General features: G+C 57.0%; 9 protein-coding genes across 9 annotated transcripts; 3 read left to right on the forward strand and 6 right to left on the reverse strand.

Moving 5' to 3' along the window:
• Nucleotides 1–793: 793 nt before the first annotated feature.
• A1O3_09085 (uncharacterized protein) lies at nt 794–1,942 on the forward strand (the record flags this gene model as incomplete). The annotated part of the gene is made up of 3 exons (XM_007739181.1): nt 794–975; nt 1,086–1,779; nt 1,856–1,942. 3 exons carry the CDS (start codon nt 794–796, stop codon nt 1,940–1,942), a joined length of 963 nt encoding a protein of 320 aa, XP_007737371.1.
• Nucleotides 1,943–3,050: 1,108 nt separating this feature from the next.
• On the reverse strand, nt 3,051–5,318 carry A1O3_09086 (uncharacterized protein; the record flags this gene model as incomplete). The annotated part of the gene is made up of 4 exons (XM_007739182.1): nt 3,051–3,225; nt 3,636–4,249; nt 4,470–5,014; nt 5,099–5,318. The coding sequence occupies 4 exons, from the start codon at nt 5,316–5,318 to the stop codon at nt 3,051–3,053; spliced, it is 1,554 nt and encodes a 517-aa protein (XP_007737372.1).
• Nucleotides 5,319–5,704: 386 nt separating this feature from the next.
• On the reverse strand, nt 5,705–7,111 carry A1O3_09087 (phosphatidylserine decarboxylase; the record flags this gene model as incomplete). Its single annotated transcript, XM_007739183.1, has 2 exons — nt 5,705–6,992; nt 7,068–7,111. 2 exons carry the CDS (start codon nt 7,109–7,111, stop codon nt 5,705–5,707), a joined length of 1,332 nt encoding a protein of 443 aa, XP_007737373.1.
• Nucleotides 7,112–7,632: 521 nt separating this feature from the next.
• A1O3_09088 (uncharacterized protein) lies at nt 7,633–11,448 on the reverse strand (the record flags this gene model as incomplete). The annotated part of the gene is made up of 1 exon (XM_007739184.1): nt 7,633–11,448. The coding sequence occupies one exon, from the start codon at nt 11,446–11,448 to the stop codon at nt 7,633–7,635; it is 3,816 nt and encodes a 1,271-aa protein (XP_007737374.1).
• Nucleotides 11,449–12,632: 1,184 nt separating this feature from the next.
• Nucleotides 12,633–14,186, reverse strand: A1O3_09089 (uncharacterized protein; the record flags this gene model as incomplete). Its single annotated transcript, XM_007739185.1, has 4 exons — nt 12,633–12,937; nt 12,986–13,222; nt 13,274–13,924; nt 14,003–14,186. 4 exons carry the CDS (start codon nt 14,184–14,186, stop codon nt 12,633–12,635), a joined length of 1,377 nt encoding a protein of 458 aa, XP_007737375.1.
• Nucleotides 14,187–17,489: 3,303 nt separating this feature from the next.
• Nucleotides 17,490–18,527, reverse strand: A1O3_09090 (uncharacterized protein; the record flags this gene model as incomplete). The annotated part of the gene is made up of 1 exon (XM_007739186.1): nt 17,490–18,527. The coding sequence occupies one exon, from the start codon at nt 18,525–18,527 to the stop codon at nt 17,490–17,492; it is 1,038 nt and encodes a 345-aa protein (XP_007737376.1).
• Nucleotides 18,528–20,059: 1,532 nt separating this feature from the next.
• Nucleotides 20,060–22,285, forward strand: A1O3_09091 (uncharacterized protein; the record flags this gene model as incomplete). The annotated part of the gene is made up of 1 exon (XM_007739187.1): nt 20,060–22,285. One exon carries the CDS (start codon nt 20,060–20,062, stop codon nt 22,283–22,285), a length of 2,226 nt encoding a protein of 741 aa, XP_007737377.1.
• Nucleotides 22,286–23,001: 716 nt separating this feature from the next.
• On the forward strand, nt 23,002–23,728 carry A1O3_09092 (scytalone dehydratase; the record flags this gene model as incomplete). The annotated part of the gene is made up of 3 exons (XM_007739188.1): nt 23,002–23,035; nt 23,095–23,150; nt 23,252–23,728. The coding sequence occupies 3 exons, from the start codon at nt 23,002–23,004 to the stop codon at nt 23,726–23,728; spliced, it is 567 nt and encodes a 188-aa protein (XP_007737378.1).
• Nucleotides 23,729–25,394: 1,666 nt separating this feature from the next.
• Nucleotides 25,395–25,967, reverse strand: A1O3_09093 (uncharacterized protein; the record flags this gene model as incomplete). The annotated part of the gene is made up of 1 exon (XM_007739189.1): nt 25,395–25,967. The coding sequence occupies one exon, from the start codon at nt 25,965–25,967 to the stop codon at nt 25,395–25,397; it is 573 nt and encodes a 190-aa protein (XP_007737379.1).
• Between the last annotated feature and the right edge of the window lie 377 nt (nt 25,968–26,344).

Genomic DNA, 26,344 nt, shown 5'->3' on the forward strand with positions numbered 1-26,344 from the left:
GGATATTTTGGGTGGGAGGTGGATTTGTGGATTTGAAGTTCTAATTGCTTTTTCAGAGGAAAGGTCCTGCATCCGGCGCAATCAAGTCATGAGACCATAGTGGTAACTACTGGTCGTGGGGGTAGATGGAGTTATCTCTCCGTTTTATCTCACCTGGTGATAGAGGCGATCTAATGGGCATATCGTTTGGGCTGGACGAGACCGACAAGTCTCGTCGACCTCCACATAGCGTGACATTGGGCCATTTCTCAACACATAACACATGAATGACGGTCAGAACGATACTGTAGTAGATCTCGATGGCCTTGGGCGTAGCTGATGTTAATATTGCCCAGTGAGAAGACGGTCTGCTGGTAGTGGGGGTGACGAGGCCAATACTGAATTCAAACCGGGAATGTCATTCAGGCTCCTAAGACTACAGTAAGGGGCCTATATAAGGGTACTGACAGCGACAGCGAAAGCCACTCGCCCAAGGGCTCCTAAGGATTCTAAGGCCTAAACTTAGGGGCTCATGACCTAAGGCTCAGGCTAAGGCCCATGGAAGCTACCTATTGGTGCTATGTATACATAGACCCTAGGGTTAGGGTTAGGGTTAGGGTTAGGGTTAGCATGTAATATATGGTACTAGCTGTAATATTAAACAGGACAGAGGGCACGCCGCGACGTCAGTGACGCCAGGTGACGCCACGCGCCCTGCGGGTTTGCTTCTGCTCTCTTTCCATCGCGTCCGTTGTGTAGGTATGTATCAACCAACGTAACCAACTGATGCGACCGAGGAAGCCCTCGTTCTGTAATGGCCGATGCAGCGACGGGCTCGACGGCGAACGAGGAGGAACCCGTCGAGGACATTGACCCTGGCTACTGGGATGACGAGGATGACGCACAAACACAAACCACATCCCTGTATTCTGCCTTGTTAGAACATGTCTATGAGAACGGAAGAACATACCACGGCTACCGCTCCGGAACGTACTGGTACGTGGACGAACCGCAGCTTGACGGGCTATTGCCCGTGGCTGGCTCTGGACCCCTGGCACCTACTGGCTTTATTGAGCTGAACTGCACTCACTGACTCGACTCACTAGGGGTCCGAACGACGACCAAGCCAACAACAACCTCGACCTATTCCACCACATCTTCAACCTGACGCTGAAAGGGCAACTCACGCTCGCGCCGATCGGCGACACTCCTCAACGGGTGCTGGACCTGGGCACCGGCACCGGCATTTGGGCCATGGACTTTGCCGACCGGTACCCGTCGGCCACGGTGGTTGGCACCGACCTGTCGGCCATCCAACCACAGTGGGTGCCGCCGAACGTGCAGTTCGAGATTGACGACTTCTCCCAGCCGTGGACGTTCAAGAAGGACTGGTTCGACTTCATCCACGCCCGTTGCCTGTACGGCTGCATCGCCGACTACCCGACCTTCTACGCCCAGGTCCTCACCCACCTGCAGCCAGGAGCGTGGTTCGAGCAGGTCGAGATCAGTGTCGTCTCACGCTCCGACGACGGCTCCACCGACGGCACCTACCTCGAACGCTGGAGCGAGCTCGCCCTCGAGGCCGGTGACCGCATCGGCAAGACCTTTCGCATCGCCGACGAGCTGGAGGAGCGCATGGTCCGATCCGGCTTCGCCAATGTCAGGTGTCACCGCTTTAGATGGCCGATTGGCCCGTGGCCCAAGGATCCCAAGTTGAAGGAGATCGGCGCCTACAACAGGCTGGCGTGTGAGGAAGGCATTGATGGCTGGGCGTTGCGGCCCTTGACGCAGGTCCTGGACGTGAGTGGTCCTCTTTTCCGTCGTTGTGTCATGTGTTGCCCATGCTCACCCTTGTGAATTGTTCGCTTCACTTCAGTGGTCCATCGAAGAAGTTCAAGTCCTATGTGCGCACCTCCGCCGTGACTTTCGTGACAAGCACATCCATGCCTATCAATATATGTGAGTATCCGGCCCCTAAAGGACGTTGCAATCACTCTGGTCTAATGGACTGTGTCAGCTCCGTCTGCTACGGCCAGAAGCCGGACCTCGGCTCACGAAGCCAGGAAAGTTGATGTGGATGTCATGTTGTTGTCACGCCTCAACGGCGAGCGACCAATTCATTTGCTCCTCAGCATCGTTACCTGGCTTTGGACCGATGCACTTTCGATGTCGACAGACCTTGCAAGAGGGACAAGCATTTTGCATTTCCGTCACGATACATTACGATATGTTACATTCCGTGTTGCTCGCTGTGTTGGTGTGCGTGTGCGTGTGCGTGTCCACCAAAGAGGGCCTCGGTATGCGACATGGTGCATTATAGCGCGGTTCCATTGTGCTGTGCTAGTCTTGAGCGTTGACGCATTGCCGCGGATCCAATTCGGCGTCTGATTCTTTTCATGATTTGACATTTACCGCTCCAGGCTCAAGTTGTCGGACATATCTAGCGTCGGCGCAGGACAGGCCAGGATAGGATAGGAAGGGGCAATCCAATTGGGTCTGATCGCATTCGATGATTCGAGTGAAGGAGGGAGAGGAAGAGGGAGCTGAAATCACAATCACAATCACAATCACAAGCCGATGACAGCTGACTTGGGCTTGGTTGCCATTCGACAGGGTCGAGTCAATATCGATTCAAGCGATGGTTGGCTGGGAAGGTGATGGTGATGGTGTTTTCGCCGCCGAAAGTGTTTGTTTCTGTTTCGCACGGTATAGACTATACACTTGTAGACGTCTGGGAGGATGGGCCATAGATTTGGATAGACGTCCGGACAAAGACATAGAGAGTACTAGGACTAGTGCGTGTTTGGGAATTTGGGAATTCCGAGATCGTAAATCGTAAATCGTAATCATGAATTGTCATGACACTCTTGAATCTTGCTCTGCTCGACTCTTGTCTGGTTCTCTCTCTCTCTCTCTCTCTCTCTCTCTCTCTCTCTCTCTCTCTCTCTCTCTCTCTCTCTTCCTCGTGCCCGTCAAAGTTCAACGGCTCATAGCATCCCTGCACCTGCACGGCGATGGTTTGCAGCGAATGAACAGAATGGTCTTTCAGCCATCACCAGGTTTCCCTTCTTTTAACCGGCACGGTCGTGCGTGACCTTGGCCCTCACGCCTCGCGAAGCCCACTTCGGATAGGGTAGCAGGTACGTGTGGGCGGTCTGCACGTCCGTCACGTCGGTGTGGTGCAGGTCGAATGTGAATCGGCCAAAGACGGCCGCGAGAGCGAGATAGATTTCCGCTTGGGCCAGGCTGTGCCGAGGCGCGAGGCGAGGCGTCACATTAGTCTCGGAAAAAGAAAAAAATAGAAAACAGGAGGGGGTGTGATTGTGTGTTGAATAGTAGATAGTAGGTATTGGCGCTTGTATGTTAACGTCCTTGAGGGAGATTGTTGGGTTCACGAAGAGGGAGGATCGACGGTCAGAGATTCAAATAGAAGCCCAAGACTGACGGACAGAACACACACACACACACACACAGAGAGAGAGAGAGAGATAGAGAGAGATAAAACCACAATACAGAACCAACGACATGGGCAGATACAGGACAGGGGTGTGTGTGAGAGAGAGGGAGAGAGTGTGAGCGAGCGAGTGAGTGTGTGTGTGAGGGAGAGAGGGAGGGAGAGGGACAGAACCGCCAAGGACAGAGACAAGTGAACTTACTTGATGCCCAAACACGACCTGGACCCCCTACCAAAAGCAACAAAGTACCGCTCCAGACCGGGATTGTCAATCCAGCGGTTCGGGTTGAACGTGTGCGGGTCAGGAAATACAGTTTCATCCATCAACACGTGCATGCCGTACATGGACACCGGCGTCCCCTTGGGGATAGACCAAGGCCCGTAGCGGAGGTCTTTATCGGGCGAAATGCGCGGGTTACGGCCCGGCACTCCTGTCGACAGTCGCACGGCCTCGTACACGCAGCCGCTGAGGTAGGGAAGAGTCTGGAGTCGGTGCCAGGACAGCAGGGGGTCTGTGGTGTGGCGTGGGTGGGATTCATTGCCGGCGGCGGCGGCGGCCTCGTCGAGCTCACGGCGCAGGGTGTCGTGGATCTGAGGGTCGTTGATGATGTAGAAGCTGGCCACGGTCAGCGCCCAGTAGGTGGTCAGCAGGCCGGCGGCGATGACGAGCTGTGCTTCGTCGCCGAGGCGTGCGTCTGTTTTCTCCGCAGCGGCCAGGTTGCTGTTGAGGAGTTCATGGAAGATGGTGGCGTGGCCTTTGTCTTTGTAGGCCGCGTTGGTGCCTTCGCGGATCTGCTTGACTTGCTCGGCGAGGTCCTGGGATTGGCGTCAGCGACGGGGCAGACTCGGTGAGACCAGCATAGATGATCTAGTCAGATGCCACGACCGTAGACAATATGGGATATGGGATACACTGAACGGATGGCCGGCTGTCTGGCTAGATACATTCGGGTATTGATGGGGGGGTGGCAACACTGCACCGCACCACGGATTCAGGATATAGGCTTCAGAAAAGAAGAAAAAGGCGGATGCATACATGGCGTAGACCCAGCACCGGCAGCAACACCGGCTTGAACTTGCGCACCATCCACACCGGCAACCTCTCCAGAATGGGGAAGATGATGGGGAAATGCAGGGCAAAGTTCCCCGTCACGTCGACCGTCATGAGCGCGTCATGCAGGCTCTCCTGGAAGCCCGGCGAGTCGAGGTGGCCATAAGACCGGGCAAACGCGTACTCGGTGATGATGTCGGTGGTGAGGGCCATCCAGGCCCTGGACAGCGAGAGCACTTTGCCGGACCCGGCGTCGGCATATGTCGCGACCACGCTGCACAGCTTCTGGATTTTCTCTTGCACGGTCGGCTCGAACTCGTCGATGCGCTTCGCCGAGAACATCAGCCCCAGCGCCTTCCGCCGGGTCCGGTGCAGCGTGTGCTCCGAGGTCGAGAAGGTGTCGGAGGCATGGCCGAACCGGCGGGCAAAGTAGTCGTACTTGTCGAGGTTGGGCGAGCGCGCGTACAGCACGTCGAAGAAGTCCGGGTCCAGGATGTGCAGCTCGGTCGGGCTGATGCGGACGATGGGCCCTGAGAATGGAGCATGGAGAATGTTAGGCCACCAGCACCGGCACCAGGAGAAAGGAGAGATACAAGATGCATGCCCATACATACCATATTGGCGATGCAGGTCTCGCACATGGAACGAGAACCTGCCGCCCTGCATAACATTGTAGTAGAACTCGTACCCGCCCGTCAAGGCGGCGAGCTTCGGGCCCGGGAAGTGCGCGATCGGGCTCCAATACAGCCGGTAGACGGCCACCAGGGCAAGCTGCACCAGCAGGATGACGAGGGCTGAGCGAGCCACCGGGCCGAGCAGCTCGGTGGTCTCCATCAGGGCGTAGAGGACACTGTCAGCCACGGATCCAGGAATTCCAGAATCACGTACACGTACACCTACTGTAGAAAGACTCGATGCCGGTGTGCTGGCATGGAGTGGGAGTGGGAGAGATGGCAAAGGTGTTAGTCGACAGTCTGTCAGCCTTGGCCCAATAAATAGAGAGGCTGAGGCGGCCAGAAGCAACCACAACCACAACCACACCCACGCCCACACTTTGGGGGGCACCTGGATCTCACGTTCACCGCAGAGACAGTGGCATCATGATAATGCTACATGTACCGAGTATGTAGTCATCTATCTCAATACTCTGGACAACCTCAGACCCGGCATGGCCTCCTTACCCGTAAGCAGCTTCTACCCTCCCGGTCACAGCCTTCCCTCTATGTCGTCTTCACTCGAGCCAGGGCGCTGTTCAGAGGAATGTTGTGCTCTGGATGCGGCTCCGGGAATCCCTCCACCTCCACCCCCTTCCGGAACAGCAGACAATGGGTCGACCCACCGAAATGGAACATGCCGATCTCGTCGCCCTTGTTCACATGCTGTCCTTCCTTGACCGTCATCTCGCACGTCGACACCTCACACATGCCGATGCCCAAAAACGCCATGAGCCCAATCGCCGGGTTGTCCGCCTGGAAGAACATGATGGCTCGTGTCGCCGTTGCCGTCAGGTATCCCTGACTGGTGACCTGCCCCGAGGGGTCAGCGCCATGCTCTGGGCTGAAGTCCTCGAACAGCGGCTCCGAGTAGTAGGTGCCGTCGACCACGTACGCCTTGACCAGCTTTCCCGACACCGGTGCGTGCCAGCGGTGGTAGCTGAGCGCGCTGAGGAAGGCTTGGTAGACGGTGCCGCCGACGAATTGGTCGGCCAGAGCATCCTGGGCTAACATGTCGCGCACCGAATATGGCTGGCCCTTGAGCCAGAAGTGGTCGCGGGCCTTGACGTTGCGGGCGACCTTGTACGTCTTGGACTCGCATGCATTGGCAATCACCGAGTCGTCGTCCGGACTAGCCACCGGTCTGATGTGCTCTCGGAAGCGGCGGGTGAAGAAATCGTCCCAGGACTTGTAGCCGTACCGTGCGTCCGACGGGTCGCAGACGAACATGTCCTCAAACTTGTAATTCGACTTGCCCACGTTGGCGGTGAAGCTGAGTTCCTCGTGTCCGTGGTCGCTGAACCAGCTTGCCGGGGCCTTTCTCTCCAGCACGCTGGCCGACTCGGGCGAGCGAAGAAAGTCCCCCCAGGCATTGAGCACCTTTTTCAGCATCGCGTTGACCTCCGGGTCGAGGAAGGCGGCGAACCCGCTGGACGTCCCCATCGGCCAGTCGAACAGCGCGTTGAACGGCAGCCCGACCAACCCGACCCGCTCAGACTTGTCGTTCCATGACGGGGCGGTGGTCAAGATGTGGTTGATGACCTGTAGCATGTGCACGTGGTCGCGCACCTGCGGGTGGCCGGGGCCTCGAGGGTCGTTGTTGTAGGGGGGCTTGTTGGGGACTTGCTGGAACATGGAGCTGAACAGTAGCCACACTCGAGTGTTGTTCTCGACCAACGCCTGGAATTCCCGGAGTACCGGGTGGAGGTCTTTGGGGTTCTGGTCGACGTGGGCGATGACCCCGGCCAGCCATTCTTGATGGGCGCGATGATCGTGTGGCAGCCATTCACCGGTTCTGTAGTTAGAGAGAGACAATCACGTTAGCCTCACTCTCACTCGATCGTCTGGGAGGAGAGTCTTGAGTTCTTACCGGTGGAAGTGGTGCTCTGGGGGGATATCTTTCTCCTGCTTCATGGTTGGCGGAGACTGACGGCCAGGCAAGAATCAGTCGTCGGTGAAAGGTCGAGGTCGAGGTCGAGGGATAGGTATAACAGTCGACTCGAGAGGAAGAAGAAAAGGAACAAGATCAAGATCAGAGAAGATTAAACATTTCCATTGCACGATCGAGGTGCGGTGGTGGTGGTGGTGGTGGTGGTGTTGCACGTCGTCAGGTCACTACGTCACAACCAGAGACAGTCACAAAGTCACAGACTTACAGAGTCGTCGTCACGCTCACGGCCAAACTGCGCAGCCAGTAACAAAAGGTACTGTACTCGTAGTAGTGATGATGCTGTCACCGCAACTCAACCCTTTGATCTTTGATGACTTCTATTTCTATCAAACAGTAGCACCACTGGCACCCGTGGCACCACTGGTATAGGACCCAGCCTCTGCCTCTTGCTGAGATGATCAATATCTAATATTTATGACCAGCTTCCACACACATTACTGACATCGCTCTTCTCCATATCTCAGTGATCATCGGTGATTAAATCTTAATTCCAGTTCTGCCAAACACATTCGCATCCCCCCGTCCCCCCATCAATCCCTCCGGCATCCTGGTCAAAGCTATCGTTGCCTGCATCGATCGAGCCATTCACCAACGGCGGCGCCGGGTTGATCAGCGTCCCTCCAACCCCCCTGGCCTCGGGGACAATGCTCTTGACGTCGGTCTGGATCACTTGCAGGTCGTCCACCCCGTAGCAATAAACCGCTTTCTTGTTGATGTTCCCACCATGTCGGTCCAGGCTCAGTGTTGTCGGGTATGGGAACGATCCAGGACGGTTGAAGTCGGTCGCCGAGCTGACAGTGCCGTTCCCATTCGTCCCGTTGTTCTCGCTGGTCGGACTGAGGAGCGTCGCCCCAAATGCAGCGTTGGTCCACACCTTGACCAGAAACCGTGTTTGACTCAAGGTGCACCGCAGCCGGGACTGCTCTCGGGTCGCCCCCCCATTCTCATCCGCAGGATCGATCCCGGCGTTGTTCGAGAACTCCGACGTATTGAGGGGTGCCGTCGACTTGAGGAAGATGGCTTTGTCGTAGTACATGTAGAATCCATAATGCTCGTCCGTCTGACCACGGTTGTAGAGCTTGATAGGCTGCGAGGTGGGGTACGGCGAAGTGGGCAATAGATTGGCCGGCGCCGCACTGCCATCGTCGAGGACGTCTGGGGCAGGGATCGAGTCGGACGAGTTCGTGGCTTGTCTGGTTCGAAGCCGTGAACTCTTGGAACTGGAGCTCGTGGTGTTGGATGGATCGATCGGGAAGACCGGAATGAAGGTGATGAAGAACGGGGTTTGTTCCCCTTCAAACGGCTGGGTGGTATTATCGGTCGTGTTGCCCATGAAGATTTGATCTGCCCGGCTCGGTGGGGTCGGATTGGGCTCGAAGAGATCGTTCGTAAAGGGGTCACTGGCACGCCTCTCGACCCCGGATGACCTCCGCGACACACTGCCCACGGGTATGGTCATGTTCGTTGGGACAGTCCCGTTTCGAAAGGTGATCTCGAAGCGGAAGTTTGGCTGATCAGCATTGTTCGGTGCAATGTCGGCCTGGCTCTCCTTTGGCAAAGCACAGCTCCAGAGTGTGGTCGGTGCCACGCACTGGGACTGTTGCCTGACAGCATCTGGTCGGGCGATGGTAGAGATGCCGGTCGGGATAGGCGGGTAGCCGGTCAGATTCAGCCACTGACTCTGCACCGGCGTATCGGTCCCGGTGCGGGTGAGAAAGATGGCAAGTAGAAGGCAGGTCAGGACGATCAAAAACAACGGAATGGAGATGATCAGCGTCCACGGCCACTTCTTCGCCGTCGCGTTGTCTCCTTCTACTGGCAGTTTCCTCTTGCCCAAGCATTTTAGCATCGAAAGGATACTTGATTTCTTGCTGCTGTCTTGGCCAGTTGCTTTTGACGCCACGTCTCTCTGTGGCGCGGGCCGACTCAGCTGTCGCACCGAGCCAGGACGACTATCTGTATGCTCCACTCTAGCTTCTGTGACTCTGGGAGATGGTTCATATGGAGGCCTGTCCGCATGGGTCGTGAGCTGATGTATGGTGATCAACGGAGGTGGTATTTGACCGGGGGTCGCCGGCTGCGTTGACGTGTGCCCATGATCCAAAAAAGGAGCGTGGCCTGAATTCTGTTGCATTTCTGTCATGGGCACGGCGCCCTGGGACGCCATGGTTCGCTGCATTGCTGGCGAGACAGGACCAGGTGACATGACCGGTGGCTGATTGACGTGCGGAGGCACAACCGTCGCAATATTTGGATATTGCATCAGGACATGGCGAGGCTCTGGATCAGGGGTGGGCTGCGCGCTCTGCAAGTTTGCAGCCTCCACGTGAGTTGGCGAGGCTTTGGGGCTCGGGTCGCCCGGTGCATTACCTGGCATGTCTGGTGTCTCGATCGATCTTGCCTTCATCACTGCTGCTGTGTCGGCCTGTCGAACATTCGGCGAGAGTTCTGCTGGTTCAGTCCGGATGGTCACCTCACTCTGCACTCTCGCCTTTGGGGACAGAGGCACATTGCCGTCCCCAGCAGCGTCACCAACAGAACGGCCGGCTTCGTTTGCAGCGGTCGACACACCCGGCGAAGAATTGGGATCGAAAACGGACTGCAATCGGGGCAACCCTTCTGTACACGAATGGTTCTGACACTCGAAGTATTGGACACCGCTCAGCTGCTCGACCGCACATGCGTGGTAGTATTCCGCTGCAAGACCATCACTAGAGGGATATGTAGCGGGTTTGGAGGGAGTATCCTTGAAATTATGGGACGTCTCCTGCTGTTTGATGGTGTCAGAAGGTTGAGCCTGCTTGTTTGTCTGTTTGCTTCCAGCCCTTTCCCGTTCTCTTTCCCACGAGGTCCATCGAGACCAGACACTGGCTCTGGCACTGGCCAACCCTAGACGACGTGGCGTCTCGGGGGACTCTGGAGAGACAGGTGCATTGAAAATCGTGTGGGGTGTTGTTACCGCCGCCGGGCCTGATGGTAGTGGAGGGGTCTCCACGGCCCTGGCACCGCCCTTTTCCACGACCGTGCCTTTTCTCGATAGCATAGGCGAGAGCATCAGGTTCCACCATCCCTGTGATCGGGGACGCTCATGGTCGGGGCCTGAGGGCAGGATGGGCATTTGGCTTTCACATGAGTTCCGCGGCGCGCCGTCCGCAAAATCTAGGCCCTTCTCGTCGTCAACTTTAGGTCCTCGAGCATAGTGCGGACGACCATCTGACATGGTCCTGACCACAACCGCGCCTGCGGTCACCGGCTCTGTACCGTTCTGGTTCGCATGGGCTCGAGGGATCTTTGGCACTGGAGGGGTGTCATAAGTCAACGGCGGGGGTTCGTTTCGAGGAACAGCGGAATAGATGCTAGAGGGAGGCCTAGGTTCGCCCAAGAATCGAGGTCTCCCAAACTCGGTCTCGTCGGCAGGAGTCACCACGATCGCAGGTGTGTCCGGGGTAGGCCCTGAGACCGCACTGTCTCCACCATTTGTGGCCCGGCGAGCGTCAGCTTCGTGTTCCGGGACGCTGAGTCCGATAACGATCGACCTTGCTTGAGGAGAGCCATCAGTTTCCGTCGTGGCCTTGTCATTGATCTGTGAGCGTCCAAGCTGTGTATTGTTGGCGTTGGCGTTGGCGCGTGCCTTCTTTCCAGCCGCCTGCCACTCTTGCAATCTAGACACAACTTCCCCACCAACGCTTCTCTTCAATTTTGGTAATCTCTGTGGTCCGTCTGAGATGTATTTGTGTCCTACAACTGCGTCGACGAGATTGCCGTGGCCAAGGATCGTCTCTGTCCCCGAGTGGCCCACGTGTTCCGCTTTCGCTGACACAACCGACGTAGCATAGCGCGGTCCTAGCTGGGGTCTTTGAGCATGTACCTTTTCGATCACCAGTCCGTCTGTCTGCGACCTTGTCGATTGAGTCGAGAAGTTAGTGACAATGTTCAGTCCCGGCCGTGGCTTTCGATCTGATCTTTTCGGTGGTCGTCGAAGTGACCGTTGGCGGCGGGATTGCGGTGTCTGCGCCACACTCTTCGCATCTTGACTATATCTCTCCAGATGAAACTCATCTTGGCCGCTGGAACCTCCACTGTCGTCGTCGGAGGAGCTCGAGGCGAAAGGGTTAGATGGAAAGAAGGGGTTTTTGGATACGAGGCTGCCGGGGCCTGTGCTGGGTTTCAGTGCTGTAACGTTTTCGATCGGGGGAGACGACAACGGAAAGGCAGGGTCACGGTTCGGCCGATCTGCTTGAGCATCCACTATGTTCAGAGGCCGGGTTCGAGCCCTATGCGCTGCGTCTTTGGTGGCCATGCCGGCGTAATCTGGGCGCGAGGGAGGTCGACTCTGGTGCCAACGCTTCGCATGAGGGTGAAGAAAGTAAACTTGAGATGCCTGAGATCGACGGGCTGCGATATGATAATATTCATGAAGTAGTCATTGTTCTTGAGTGAATCACAACTGGGTGCTGAGTGTTCTAGCGGCTGCAACACTGTTTCAACGGATGCTTTCCGTGGCACACTGCTGAAAGGGACGCACTGAATGCTGTGACTTGTCAAGGAAAATCTGGACTGAGAGTCAGATGTACGTGGAATCTGCAGAGGCAATTACAAAACATATAGACAAAGAAATCGCAGAAGCTTGCGGTAACGATGGCGCAGTTGACAGAGGAAGCGGCAGAGAGCTCATGGCCGGTGCAGTGGGAGACGGTTATATTGAAGACGGTAGGACCACAAGGCCCACGTGTACTGTCCATCGGTCTCAGACAAGACCTCTTTCTCTGCCTTCATCATCAGACTCCCGACGGTGGCTGTTTGAAGCCCGCCCGTGGCCGTCGACGTCTGTTGCCGCCACTGGACGGGGCTCCAAACATAGCAGTCTCGAGAGCAGGCCTCCGAGCGCCAGCGGCTCGGCGGCAAAAGCAAGCGTGTAAAGAGAAACCAGCGATGGAAACACCGCAGGTGACTGGAGGATAAAAAAACCATGCGAGATCTACGCGCGCGTGGGATGTTTGATGTTTGATGTTTCGAAGGATCGCAGCCACTAGAAGAGCAGTCACGTGGTAGGCCCAGACAGATGTTTCACAAGGCTGCCGCGCCTGGCACGGTTAGAATGAACAGTCAGACCCGTATCCGTAGGGAGTCATTTATGATGGTTCCATCTACACGTCCAACACCCCATGGCCAGAGAAACGAGACCTCTCTAATATTTCAAAGTAGGGTCCCTCCATCAATCCCCGTCCCAAAATCCATCGACTCTGTCCGCGCCGGTTCTCAACTTCGCAACACACATTGCGCGGTTAGTGGTATCATAAAATCAGTTCCCCGTCCATGCCTCAAAGCAAGATGCCATCCGACACTCCCGTGCCCCGCAAGTTACTGGTAGACCAGGGAGAACCGTCACAAGAGACGTCGATGCTCAAAACTGTGCTGCGAGAGGCACTCCACGCAAGCCCGAAAAAATTATGGAACATGGAAGACTCCCGGCAACTTCCTATTTTAGCGCCTTTCATCCGAATACTGTATGCCTTGCATTGACGAGTTGGTCATTATGGGTGGTAGCGTCCGTGCGGACTCATTCGGGCCCTCGATGTGGCCGTTGTAATGCGATGCGTACCCTAGCGGACTCTGAGGCATCGCGCTCGGCGGCGGAGGAAAGGAGCCCTGCGGCTGCTGTATGCCGCGCAACTGTTGACTCATCTCGTGCATCTTCGCCTCCAGCTCGGCAATCTTCAGGCGCTGGTTTTCATAGTCCGCTCGCTGTTGTTTAGTCTGGTTTTCCAGCTGTGTGATGTAATCAATGGCTAAAGCACCTTAGCGGACGCTCTTCTCACACGGTCACAGATACTCACCCCTTGACAATGTTTCCCACTTGCTGGATTTGTTGTTCTGACTCGTGGGCAGCCGCGACCTCAGCTGCTCAAAACAGTCCTTCATCTCACTCCGTCTCTTACGCTCGGCAAGCTTGTGGGTCACTCGTAGTTCGGGCGTCCGGCTGTATGGCGTAGTGCTATTCGGCGAGTCGGGGTCGCCCCGGAGACTGTCGATTTGTTTGTGTTGCAGCGTGTGGTGGTGGGCGTCTGGGAGTTCTGGAGACGTCAGCCTTGCCTCGCGCCATGCGGGCGTCATGGGGTGGGTACCTTGCTGGCCGATCGGTAGCCTGGACGATTCTACCGTCAGAACGCTGCTCGTAAAGGACTCGGCAATACTGTTCCGCCGCGAAAACGTTGAGGGCGGTCCTCCTTGGGGTCGAGGGGCATCTGGATCCGGGAACGCGTAGGCTTGACCGCGAGTGGGAGCTTCTGCGCTGTACACTTCCTGCTTCGGGTTTTCCAAGATTGGAGGAGCAACTCGTCCAGCAGCAAAACTCCGCCCCCCGCCGCGACTGGAATTGAACGAGGAGATTGGCCCATTCATGGTTGAGTACCGACCCCCGGAATATCCATTGGTTTGGATGCCTCGTTCCCGTTGCAGGTCCGATACGAGCGAGGTCTGTGACGCATTGTTGCTTGTGTACGGCGAGGTTTGTCCCAGTCCCAGGTTGTTCATGCCGTGATGGATGCTGTTCGTCACACTGCTCCTCCTCGAATCGTCGAAATCGCCGCTGCCTCGGTGGGCGTGGGGATCGGTAATCGGCGGCGGCAGTCCGTTCGAGTGGTGGTGCATCGCACCATTGAAAGGCGCCGGAGGAGCTGAAGGATGTTCCGGCGTGAAGGGGGAGTGTCCCGGGCCGGTAGGAGAATGGGCCGAATTCAGGTATGGCATGGAATTGGTCGAATGCGCAGAAGAACCTGAACCTAGGAAGAGCATGATTAGCACCAGGCACCAGTGTGCACAGTCTGCAACGGGGAGGGTAGACTGACGGGTACCGGGCGTCATCCAGCTGCCCGAGTCTCTCTGCGGTGGGTGAATGGAGAGATCTGACTGACCTCTATCGGCTAGAGGGGCGGGCAGCTTCGAAGTCAGCGAAGCTATCGAGGGCAGAGTCTGAGTGGTCTGGGGGAGACTAGGCGGGAGGTTTGTCTCCCATGGCCGGCGGCTCGTCGTCTCCATCTTGCGATTTCTGTCGACTTGTCGCTCGCCTGTCGAATATGACTAGCGGAGATGGCGACCAGAGTTGTCGCTTTTTCGCATATGGACCTCCAACAAGGTTGCGGTGTTCCTGACTCGTCGCTCGGCGAGTCCGCAATCCCGAAAACTATTGGCCTGTATTGTGCGAGCAATGATACGTGTGAGGTGTCGCTGCAAGAGGTTAAACTAAGGGGCTCACACAGCAGCGAGCAGTGGCACAGGCTCTTTTCGAGAGTGTATCCGATGCTTCGACGCAGAATCCCGCTGTTGGTAGACGCTGAAGCCCACGCAACCTTGATACGCTGCGTGGTCGAATGGGCTGTGTGTACTGAGGTGTCTGGGGAAAGATCGCAATCCCTTCAAAACACCTCGACCCAGCCCACCTGCGTCGCAAAGCAGTCGCGAGTGAAACCGTCCCACTCAGCAGTATAGGCCTCCCCTAAGACCCTGTTATTGTGTTGGAGAGCTCAACCCTTCCCGAAAACGTGGCCGGGCAGATCTTGTGGAGCAGGATCGAAGCGATGCGGCTTGCCAGGGCGGCGAAGAAATTCGTCGAGGTGTTGGAGTCGACGGGTTGGCGGTGGCACAAGCGGCGGCGGGACGCAGGGAAGAATTTGATCTAGGCACGGTAAGGTGCGTCAGGAAGAGAGACGGAAAACGAGGGCGCCAGAGTCGTCGAAAATCGCAAATCGTCGGTACCAGATCGGAGTCGATGAGGCCAGCCGAGGCGGCCGAAGTCGTGGATATCAATGGAACGAAAGGCGTCGACGACGGAATCTTGCGAATAATGGTGGGCCAGCAATTCACATAGGCTCGCTCCAGCCAGGCACCGCACACTGGAAAGGTGCAATGATGGAGAATGGCTGAAAAGAGGTGGGAAGAACAGTCGAGAAAGTGTCGATGCCACTGCACATGGGATAGTTGTCTCCCTTTCGGCGCGGCCAGAGTCGAGTCGAGTAGACACTGGCGGGTCAGTAGGGAACAAGGGCAGCCGACTAGTATGTAGTGGTACTTGCGTGTTCGCTCTCTAGTTTTGGCGGGCTTTCTCCTGCTTAGCCCGAAGCAAAGTTCCAGCAGGGCCCTAATCCCCCGGGGCGGAGAGATAGTGAGTTGGGTTTAGTGGGTGTCAATGATCTTATTGAGCGTCCATGTCCCCATCCGCCAGTCTCTAAAGCCCCGAAGCGGCTTGTGCCAGGTGCAGTGGGCTAAGGGCTTGTCTGAGGACCGAGGGCCTAAGAGCCTAGGGGCCCAGCGCTCAAGGGGATCCCTGGGCCCGAGCCCCAGCCCACTCAATTAATCTTCCACCACCCACCTACCACCAGCACCAGCACCGACGCCGCCTTCGAGCTTCATCCATGATCCATCCGACAACGCCGTCCTTGCTCCATCATGAAGTGTGAAGCGCATATCAGATCGTCCTATCAACGCACTGCCATGTTACTAAGTGCATAACACACTAGTGCTGTTCCAGGGTCTTGCCTGTATGAGCGGTGCTGATGTTATGTGCAGCATCCGTCCTGGCTTGTGGCGACCGGTTGGAACGATTGTGTGGTGTTTTCATGCGCCCTACGCCTCCGTCCTCTGTCTTCTGTACCACGAAGCACCAGTCCTGCGTCTGTCTAACGCCCGCGATCTCAGATTCCACCGCCTGCCTGTCCGTGTGTCCCTCGTCCTCAGCATCCGAAGATGGGCCTGCAGTGCCGGACCACGCCACGTGCGTCAAACTACAGCACCCCTCTCGACGCCTCAACCATGATTGCCGTCGACCTCGACTCGTGGCGAATCCTGGCCAGATGATACACGTTGTCTGCAGGCCGGCCGGCCTGCAGACCACCTCACCTCTTGTTTCACGGGCGAGCATATAGCCAGGGCCGGCCATCCTCCTTCTTGCGGCCGTGCCTCTCACAACACTTGGGTGATGAGGAGCACAGGGCCAGACGAAGGAATCATATCCGGAAGGGACATGCCAGATGTTTGGAGCAAGAGGGTCTTATTACCTCGGAGGGCAGACATGGACTACTACGAGAACCCCACCCTTCCACCCCCCCGGCCCAACACCTCAGGTGTGAGTCTATCTATGACTCGTCTCAGCTGGCGAGACCCCCTTGAACAGCAGCAGCCTCCGAACTGCTTAGGCAACGCCCGACCCCTGTGCCGCTGTACGCCCCCGAGCTAACAGATGGCGGCTGCGGGCTGCGGGCTGCAATTATCGCCTCTATCCCATCTCGACGATCTTTTCCGCATGTGATGTGGTCGCCGTGTGGCCGCCTTTAGCTGCATCCTCGCGAAGACAGGGACGATTCAATGTCCATATTCCTAGCGGTTTCACCTCTCACCACTGACTGACAGTAATATAAAACCGTCCAGGGCCCTCTGGGCCATGCGGTTTAGATCGACACTTACTGAGGGTAGGAAGACGATTTGCAAGTTCATTGACGTTTGCAGCGCACCACACCTGGTACGGCCTAAACCCTGGCTTGTGCCCTGAACCCGTCAGAGCCAAGGCTCATCGAGGCAGAGCTAACCAGCACTTGCAGGGTCATCAAAACGTGGCAGCGGCAGGTCGTCGTACTTGTTCAGGGCCATATCCACACGAATTATGTGTCCGGGGTTCCGGCGCGATATGAGCGGCCGAGATCGACTGCCCCCAGTTGCCGAGATGAGACAATGATGACAATTGACTTCAACAGGTAGCAAGAAAGGTTTCACTCGGAGTCGCTTGGAGGTGTCAGTCTCGCGTGGCCCAGAGCATGAAAATAGGGTCTTGCTGCTCACAAAAGAGGTCCGTGGTCGCCCACGCGAGTCGAGAGGAGAAGCCTTTAGGGCTTGACGAGGCACAGCCAGCGCCGCACGGACGTCTCTGATCGAGACCACTTGCTAGGCGTCATCGGGATAATTATCGCTACACGGGCCCAACCCCAGAAGCCGCAGCGTCTGACCTCCTGGCGTCGTCCCTTGAACTTGATCTCCGAACTGTATTACCAAAAGGCTCCTTTATATGAACTAGCCTCAGCTCAGTGCGTGACACTTTGACGAGCTCCAATCTCATACGCCACGGTCGCTCTACCCTAGCAAGCTGTTGCAAAAGCCATCTTTCGCAGTCTTGTTTAACCTATAGTGCAGACTCTCCATGCTTGTCCCAGCAGACGAAGTGGCAAGCGCTAGACGTCTGTCAAAATCGATGCCCCATACAACATCCGTTCCAGTACGTCTCAGGCTAAACATTGAAGTGAGTGGCAGTTTTACCTGCATGGACTGGTCTTCTCTACAGAATCCCGCCGTCCCTTAAGGCTTTGACCGTTTCTCGGCGTCGAGGAGATCCTCGACCGTGTCCTTCAGAGTGACCTTGAGCGGGGTGTACTGGATTCCGAGGACCTTCTGCGCCTTGCTTCCGTCCACCTGGTACACGGGCTCCGTCAACCCAGCTCCCGGAGTCCCACGAGGTACACGGTCCTGAATCTCGGGAAGCACCTCCCGAATGGCGTCGACGGCGGTTTGGTAGTCAAAGTGAGAACCCACGATGAATCTTTGTCCTCCGGCTTCTTCTCGCTCGTATGCTCGCAGGTGAGCGAGCGCGACGTCCCTGACGTCCGCGAAGCCTGCAAAGTCGACCGGCGGAACCTCCTTAGTGGATCCGTTGACCAGTTTCCAGATGGCCTCGGTGGACTCGTTGAGGTGATGGAGGGACCTGATCCCGTGCAGAGAAGGGCCAAAGATCCATGGAGGATTGAGAGTCGCAAAGCTGAACGGCGGCTTCTTGGCTTCTACCCAATCCCAGGCCGCCCTCTCTGCCAGCGCCTTTGCGGCACAGTACGCGACCGCTCCACTGGGGGTGTCTTTTGCCTCTTCATACGAGCAGGGGTTCCAATCCGCCTCAGTGTAGGCGTAGCCTGGACGTGACCCTTGGCCGAGGTCAAGGATGGACGCGAAGGAAGCCGTCAGCACCACACGATACAGTGACTCCCCCTGGGTCGCGGCGGCCTCCAGCATATTCAGGACACCCGCGATGGAGGGTTTCAAGAGCTCGGCCTCGTTATCCTTGGGCTGCAAGATGAACGGGTTTGCGGTGTGGACAATGCCCGAGACACCCTGGACTGCCTCGCGGAGGGCACCCGGAGTGGCTATGTCGGGCACGACCGCAAACGAGAGTCGACCGGCGTGCTGAGCATGGGATTTCTCGATCACTGCAATAGATCTTTCGGATCTGACCGTGCCACGGACGTTGTAGCCAGCCTCCAGAAACGCGTGAGTGACGTGCGAGGCCAGAAACCCAGAGACGCCAGTGATGAGAATGGTTTGTTCGGATGGAGGAGGGCGACCCATGACGACTGGTGACTGGTGACTGGACGTCTCGGATTGACGTAAGTACGGAATAGTGCAAACGGTGACAGTGGTCCAGCGAACGTTTGTTGCTCGTTGCTTTAGGCGCCTGCCACTTGAAGTGATTGATTCATCATGCGTCCAAGGTGATGAACACCTGGACTTCTTATACCCAACAACGAGATCCCTCCTACGGCCAGGGAGGCGCTTCTTCGCAACTCCGCCCTGACCGAAGTGTCCTATCGGCAGCAAAGAAACCACCTACTCTTTACAGGAACGACACCCTCCCACGGATTTAGACTCTTTGGCTCGACAAAGGCCGCATGGCGATAGAACTCGCCATATGTGTGGTGATGACTAACCTGTGAGATGCGGCCGCCCAACCCGCGTCTGACTCAGCCATTGCATTATCCTCTCTTCTCACTTCCTACTTCCCACCGTTCCCAACTTTCATCAGTGCTGATTATGATTACAGCTGGAAAGGATGCTGCGCAGAAGCCCGAGCCCCGAGGAGTGTGCCCGCACCAGCAACACCAGGCGTTCACCACAGATGGAATCCGGAATCCTCCACCCGGATGGAGGCACGGAGATTCACGCGTCTCCGGCCGTGGCTCTCAAGTCCCAAAGAGCTTCGGGTCTACTGCGCTTCAATCGGTGGGATAGGGATATCATTCACTCGTGATAGCCAATATCCTGATGTTGTGCTCCGGGAGACAATGAAGAACCATCCGGTGCTAGTATTCGCCCTTGGCTCGGCATCAAACATTCGTCGCTAGAGACACAATACATAATGGTGTCCAGAGGACCTAGGGCCCCTTAGCCCCCCATTGCGCTAAATTGCACAGCCACCAACCGTCGTGAACAGTCACTCTTGGCCAGATTGATGCCTCCAGCCTCGCGAGGCTCACCACTAACCTTAAGATCTTCAGCCACAATGCGGGTCTTATGCTGTCTGCCTAGGTGGATTAAGATTGCCGACCGTCGCTGGCCTATGTCGCCCTCTCGAGTCCGGCAGCCTGGCGTCCAGAGACCTCTAAGCGGTGACGAGACTGCCTCGCCATCCACGCCACCAAGCCGCCGGCTTCATTGGCATTATTTGAGGCAGTGACAAGGCACGAACGTGCAGGCTACAACTACTGTGACCAACCAAGGTGGAGTCCGGGCGGCGAATTTTGAAACTATAATGGCAGGCAGACTCCAATGTACTGCCTCCTTGCGCGGGTATTTGAGGTTGGACGACCCTCCCGACCGACGTTAATATTGATGACCAGGACGTCTTTTCGATCGTTGACGGTGACGTGTTTTCCCCGTCGCGCTTCTCTGCCTTGACGCGCATCTTTCTCTGTTCGTGACCTGGCCGAACCACACCAGTCAACTGAACCTGAGCCTGGTGACAGATCAAGCGCCGTTTGACAGCGAGAGTTCACAAAGCCGAAGGAGCAAGCAGTCAAATGGCGGGGAGGTTTCCTTTTATCGGCGGTTCTGCCCTTCGTTCCAGCTTTCAAAGATCCGGGTCCACTCCATCCATCCGCACCATGGGCAGTGCCACCACGCTAATCGATCAGTCAGCCGAGGACTTCATCATGGTCGACGATGGCCGTGATCTCCCGATCCGACCGCGCTCGACTGCACCCGAAGATTCTCCTGCCGTCGAGGTGCAACCCCTCGTTGCCGACGATGCCTTCCTCGTGTCAGTGCGGACCCCGAAACTCCCCAAGGGCGGCCTCCAACGCGCCTCCTGTGACATCGTATTGGTGATCGATGTTTCGGCCAGCATGGACGCGGCGGCGCCGCTGCCAGAAGCCGAAAACGGAGCCGACAAAGAAGCGACCGGTCTCAGTGTTCTCGACCTGACCAAACACGCAGCGCGGACCGTGCTAGAAACGCTGGGCGAGGACGACCGACTGGGCATCGTGACCTTTTCCAACGACGCCAAGGTGGTGCAAAACCTCGTGCGCATGACCCCGGACGAGAAGAGCGCGACGTGGAAGCGCATCGACCGTCTTCAAACCAAGTCCAGCACCAATCTGTGGGCCGGCATCCGCCGCGGGTGGGAGGTGTTTGAACAGGCCCGCCCGGCAGGAAATGTCCAGGGGCTGTTTGTCCTGACGGACGGCCAGCCCAACCACATGTGCCCGCCACAGGGGTACGTAGCCAAGCTGGGCCCCATACTGACCATGGCGGCGCCCAAGAGACGCGGCATCCCGACCATCCACACATTCGGCTTTGGCTACCATATCAGGTCGGAGTTGATGCAATCCATTGCCGAGGTTGGGCACGGGAACTACTCCTTCATCCCTGACGCCGGCATGATCGGCACCGTGTTCGTCCACTCGGTGGCCAACTTGTTCACCACCCTGGGCACGTCGGCCACTCTCGAGTTGACGGTGACGGCCGCGAAGATGACCCGCCTGCAAGCCACGGGAGGGCTGCCGGTTGAAACGGGCCGGAACGGGATCACCCTGACCTTGGGCAGCATCCAATATGGACAGTCCCGAGATCTAGTGGTCGAGTGTCCCGGTATTGCCAAGGACGCCGTTATCCATGCCCACCTCCGGTACAAGCTGCCTGGCGGACAGGTACAAGATCGCCAGTCTCGGGCCTCCTTTGCCGACAAGACTACGCTCGATGCCGCGGTCGTCGACTACCATAAGAGTCGCGCCCAAGTCTGCGCTTTCCTGTCGTCCCTCTTCCCGATCAAGGACAACGGCGAACACGGCCCGGTGCTGAACTACGACCAGGTCGCCCTGGCACGCACCCGTTTGGATGCCCTCGTTGCATCGATTGAAACCCTACCGACGAAAGACGATCCGGCCGTCCAGTCCCTGCTGGCGGATCTGGCAGGCGACGATCCGGCCGGTCAGGTTGCCAAGGCACTGCTCTGGACGCATGAGCAAGGCTACTGGATGAAATGGGGCCGACACTATCTTCCCAGCCTGCTCCACGCGCATCAACGTCAGATGTGCAACACATTCAAGGACCCCGGCCCGCTGCGGTACGGCCAGGACAGTCCCCTGTTCGTCCACTGCCGTACCGAACTTGATACGGCATTCGACAATCTGCCAGCCCCGAAACCCAGTCTCCCAGAAAAAGTGGTGCCTGTCTACAGTGCGACCGGGCAGGTGACTGGTACCACGACTCGAGCTTACCAGTCGGTGCGGATGAGTAGCTACAACTCCCGCTCCGCACCATGCTTCGAAGGCAACTCCCGGATCGCCACTGCCGACGGGGCCGCGATCCCGATCAAGACGCTCACCGTCGGCACGTCGGTCTGGACGCCCATGGGAGCCCGTGAGGTCGCTGCGGTGGTCAAGACACGGGTTCGCCGCCACGACGAGGTCCAGTTGTGCCGGGTCGGGGAGCTGTGGGTGACACCGTGGCATCCGCTCCAGCACGAGGGCCGCTGGGTGTTTCCCATGGAGATCGCAGACGATACCACCGCGTTTGAGGGCGACGTCTACTCGGTGCTGCTGACCCCGTCGCGCCACGTCGCGGCCCACGCCGTTGAGGTTAGCGGCCAGGTTTGTGTGACTCTGGGCCACGGTCTTCTCAGGCGCCGAGGTGACGTGCGATCACATCCATTCTTGGGCCACTACCAACGAGTGGCGGCGAGTTTGTCTCGACTGCCCACGGACAAGCACGGACACGTGGAGAGTGGTGGCTTGCAGAGAAACGGGGTGACGGGCCTAGCTTGCGGGTTCATGGCGCCCCAGGAAACCGAGTCCATGTTGGGAGGGCCGACGATGAAAGCAGTATTGTGAAGGATCAGATAGGTGATGCAGCAGCCTTGTCGGTCAGAAGGGAGGGCGTTCCCTGGCCATGGCATGAATGTACGTGTATGATATGAGACCAGCATAACAAGATATGTGCACAGATATGTGGATTCTGTACTCCGTACTCTGGATGTGTGATTAGTCAGGTGAAAGAGGCCACGGCGGCGGATGAACTAAAAATGGCAACAGAAAAGGGGGCGGAAGGCGGCGATTAAGGGCCGGACACTGAAAACACGCCTAATAAGCCCGTGCGACAACAACGCCTCGTGGCTCCTTAGGCCCGCCTAGCGTCCGCAGCTCGGCTTAGCCTTAGGAGCCTTCTAAGCCCCTAAGCCTCCTAAGCCCTGGTTGCGCAGGAACCGGCGGGCGGCGGGGGGCGCCTGAGGCTGCAAGGCCAGGCGGTGTGCGACTCTACGGAGTACATACAGTGATTATTACTCTGTAATGCAGTGCTCAATGCAGTGCTAGCAGTGCTGGCAGTACTCTGGAGTCTGTATTGATGGCCTTTTAGCCCTAGCCCAAGCCTCTGTACACGGCCACCGCATAATCCCTACACCTCCTCCCACCACTCCCTACTCCGTAGGTAGATAATAAACTGCGCACCACCCCTCTTCTGCGTCCCTCCCACACCACACACTCAGACTCACTGTCAATCTTTTCCTCATCCTTTGCCGTCTGTCTTTCGCTGCGTTGCATCCTTCACCATGGCGTCCAAGGACAAGACGATTTCCTTCGAAGGTGAGGCCCATCAGCTTGGCCCGAGGCTGGATCTTAGCTGACCGGGCTGCACTGCACAGACTACCAGGGTTGCCTCACAGCCTATTTCGAATGGGCCGAGAGCTACGATTCCAAGGTCGGTGTCTTCTGCCTCTCTGTTTCTCGCCTCTCGCGTCTCGTCTTGCCTTGACCTAGGCCTCCTGCATCTCACTGACACTGACACGCCCGGATCTCTAGGACTGGGAGCGCCTGCGCAAGATTGTGGCCCCGACCGTCCGCATTGACTACCGCTCGTTCCTGAACAAACTGTGGCCCGCCATGCCGGCCGACGACTACATCGCCATGGTGTCGGACCCCAAGGTGCTGGGCGACCCGCGCCTGATGACGCAGCACTTCTGCGGCGCCTCCAAGTGGGAGAAGGTGTCGGACGACGAGATCATCGGCTACCACCAGCTGCGCGTGCCGCACCAGAAATACACCGACGAGACCCGTTCCAAGGTTTTGGTCAAGGGCCACGCCCACTCCTCCAACACCCACTGGTACAAGAAGATCGACGGCGTTTGGAAGTTTGCCGGCCTCAACCCCGATATCCGTTGGGGCGAGTACGACTTTGACAAGGTCTTTGCCGACGGCCGCGAGGAGCTCGGCGACAAGGAGAAGGCAGAAGAGGCCGACAAGGTCGCCAAGGAGGCCCAAGGCATTCCGGCCGAGTAGAGCGACAATGACACTCGACCGTCGCCACTTCAAGTGCTTGTTTCATGTACTCCGTAGACTGGATTCGAGGTTGAGGTCGAGGTCGAGGTCTCGGGTCGTGGTGGGTGGCAGAGACGGCCACGGCCACGGACATGGACATGGACACGGAATTGACATTGACCTGAAGGGCAGATGGAGTTGGGAACAGCCTTTCTGACTAGCAATCGGTCCTGGTCCTGGTCCTGGGCTCTTAGCCTGGCGAAGGAGTGGAAAAACTACCACGCTTGAAGTACAGCAACAGCGGACAATGAAGCATTCTGACCACGTCGTGTATTCCATGTCTCGTTGTCGTAAATTTATTACTGAAGCATAACCACAACCACAACCACATCTGCATCCGTTGACTTCTTGGCTGCATGGCCAGATGATCTACATATGTATTATCTGCTTCCCTTTCCCTAGTCGTGCAGTGCAGTCCCATCTGCTGCTGTACACGCGGACGGGGAGATGTTTCTTGAGCTTGAGCTTGGTCACCCTGGACAGCTTCCGAGCACGCATACGTGATGAATGTACGGTACGGATACGGAGACGGATACGGATACCAGATCTATGGCGGGAGGCGGGAGGAGGGAGGCGGGATTCAGTATCACTCAATCCAAGCGCCTAAGGGTACAGTATGGTGGCTCCAACACAGGGTTTGAGAGCACATCAACGAAAAAGATCGGTGGTGGTGGCTGTGACTATGGCTGGATTGGATTGTTATCTATATATCCATTTCCATCTCTTCCGCTCTCTCATGGAACACTCATGGTCCTGCTCTGCTTCTGCTTCTGCTTCTGCTTCTGCTTCTGGCTTCTGGCTTCTCGCCTCCGTTCGTCTCTTCAATGTCCTTGCCTGTCGCACGCTTGTCACAGCATCCCCGGACAGATCATGAGTGAGCTTCCCCCGGTGTGAAAACACGACAGCGTATGATGTTTCATTTAACCCGCGCCGTTGAACATGATTGGGTTCGAATTCACTGTTCTTGCCCTTCTGGTCTGCCTTTCCGTCAAATTTGAGCTGGAAAGTGGCTGGGCTTGGGGCTCTGTGCCAAGTTCGATGCTGGTCAGACTCTTCATTCTGGATTCAATGCTGGTCAGACTCTATCGTTCAGTCTGGATTCGATGATGGTCAGATTCTATCGTTCAGTCTGGGTTCGATGACCGATGATGGTCTCTCTTGAAGGGCCTGACTCATCGGCCTCCTCTTCAACTAGTAACAAGGCCTTTCGACAGTTGCCTTGATTCGTGATTGTGATGTCTCAACTCTGTTCCATGTGCGCACCTTGCAACTTGTAGACAAAGCACAACAGGTCGACGAGGAATCTTGAATCCACCACCGTCACTGTTGTGGGTGTTGGTTTCCGAGGGGACGAGGAGTGTCTGTCGGGCTTTTCCTTCCAGTTCCAGCTTCGGGGTGATTGTGCGAAGTGATGCGAATCATCCTATTGTCGAGTAGGACTCTATTGTAGTCTTCAGCTGGTCATCTGACTGGAGAAAATCTATTGCTGTGTGTTCATCTGCGTGGGCAGATGTTCAGCTTGTCATCACTTCACGACCTTGGCCCAATGCGGCGAGGTGTCCCCAATATTCATATGGAATGGTGGTATGGTGGTAGGCGATCTCATCTCATCTCATGCCGGGCCCAATCACAACAAATCGAAATCGTCCAGCTTGTCGCGATACTGCAGCACCTGCCTCTTGACCTTGCTGCCGTCCACCCAGGTGACGAAGTCCTCCATGCCTCTGGAGATCAAAAACGCCGGGTCGGTGACGACCTCGGTGCCGACGCGCACATGACCTTGCTCGACAAACTTGTGGGCGGTGCTGACATGCTCGACCATGCCGATGCGCACCATGACCACGCCGAGTCGACGTCTGCAGAAGGCCGACACGGTGATGTCCTTCTCTACGCTGCTCAGCCCGGCCCCTTGGCCGCGACTCTGTTTCAGGACGCCGAGCTGATGCAACTTTTCCAGCATGACCGTCTCCATCTCGACGCGGTAGGGGTCCGTGGGGTCGAGGTTGGACAGCATGTGGGCCAGTTGTCGCAACCGGCCGCACAACACGTTGTACTTGCTGTAGTCGAGCGGCTGGGTCAGGTGGTAGCGGCGCCGGACTTCGGCTTCGCGGTGAGACGCCTTATGCCCATCCGACTTGTAGCTGATCAGGTCGACCTTGCGCAGCAGCCGCGATTCGTGGTGCTTGAGTTTGCGCACCATGGCTGTGGAGGTGAGGAAGGACGAGGGATGTGAGGGATGTGTTGGTTATGTTGGTTGTGTTGGTTGTGAGGGATGTGAGGGTTGTGCTGGTTGTGTGGGATGTGGATGGAAAGTATTGGGTGGTCTGGAGGTGGTTCAGGGTGACCGAGGGTGGCTGAAGGTGCCCTTGACGTCTTCTGTGTCTCTGGGTTCACGGACAAGTTCAACTCGTGGTAAGGAGGATGAAGACAAAAATTCATGAACCATGTCGAGAGACGAATAATTTGCGGGGAATCTTAATGGTCGCCGAGAACGACGGTACTGGGCGCCGCTTTAATGGTTGACGCCGCTTGAGATGCCGACTGCGCGACCGAGGTTAGGGTTAGGGTTAGGGTTAA

Source organism: Capronia epimyces (genome assembly GCF_000585565.1).
Source record: "Capronia epimyces CBS 606.96 chromosome Unknown aczIQ-supercont1.9, whole genome shotgun sequence".
NCBI lineage: Eukaryota > Fungi > Ascomycota > Eurotiomycetes > Chaetothyriales > Herpotrichiellaceae > Capronia > Capronia epimyces.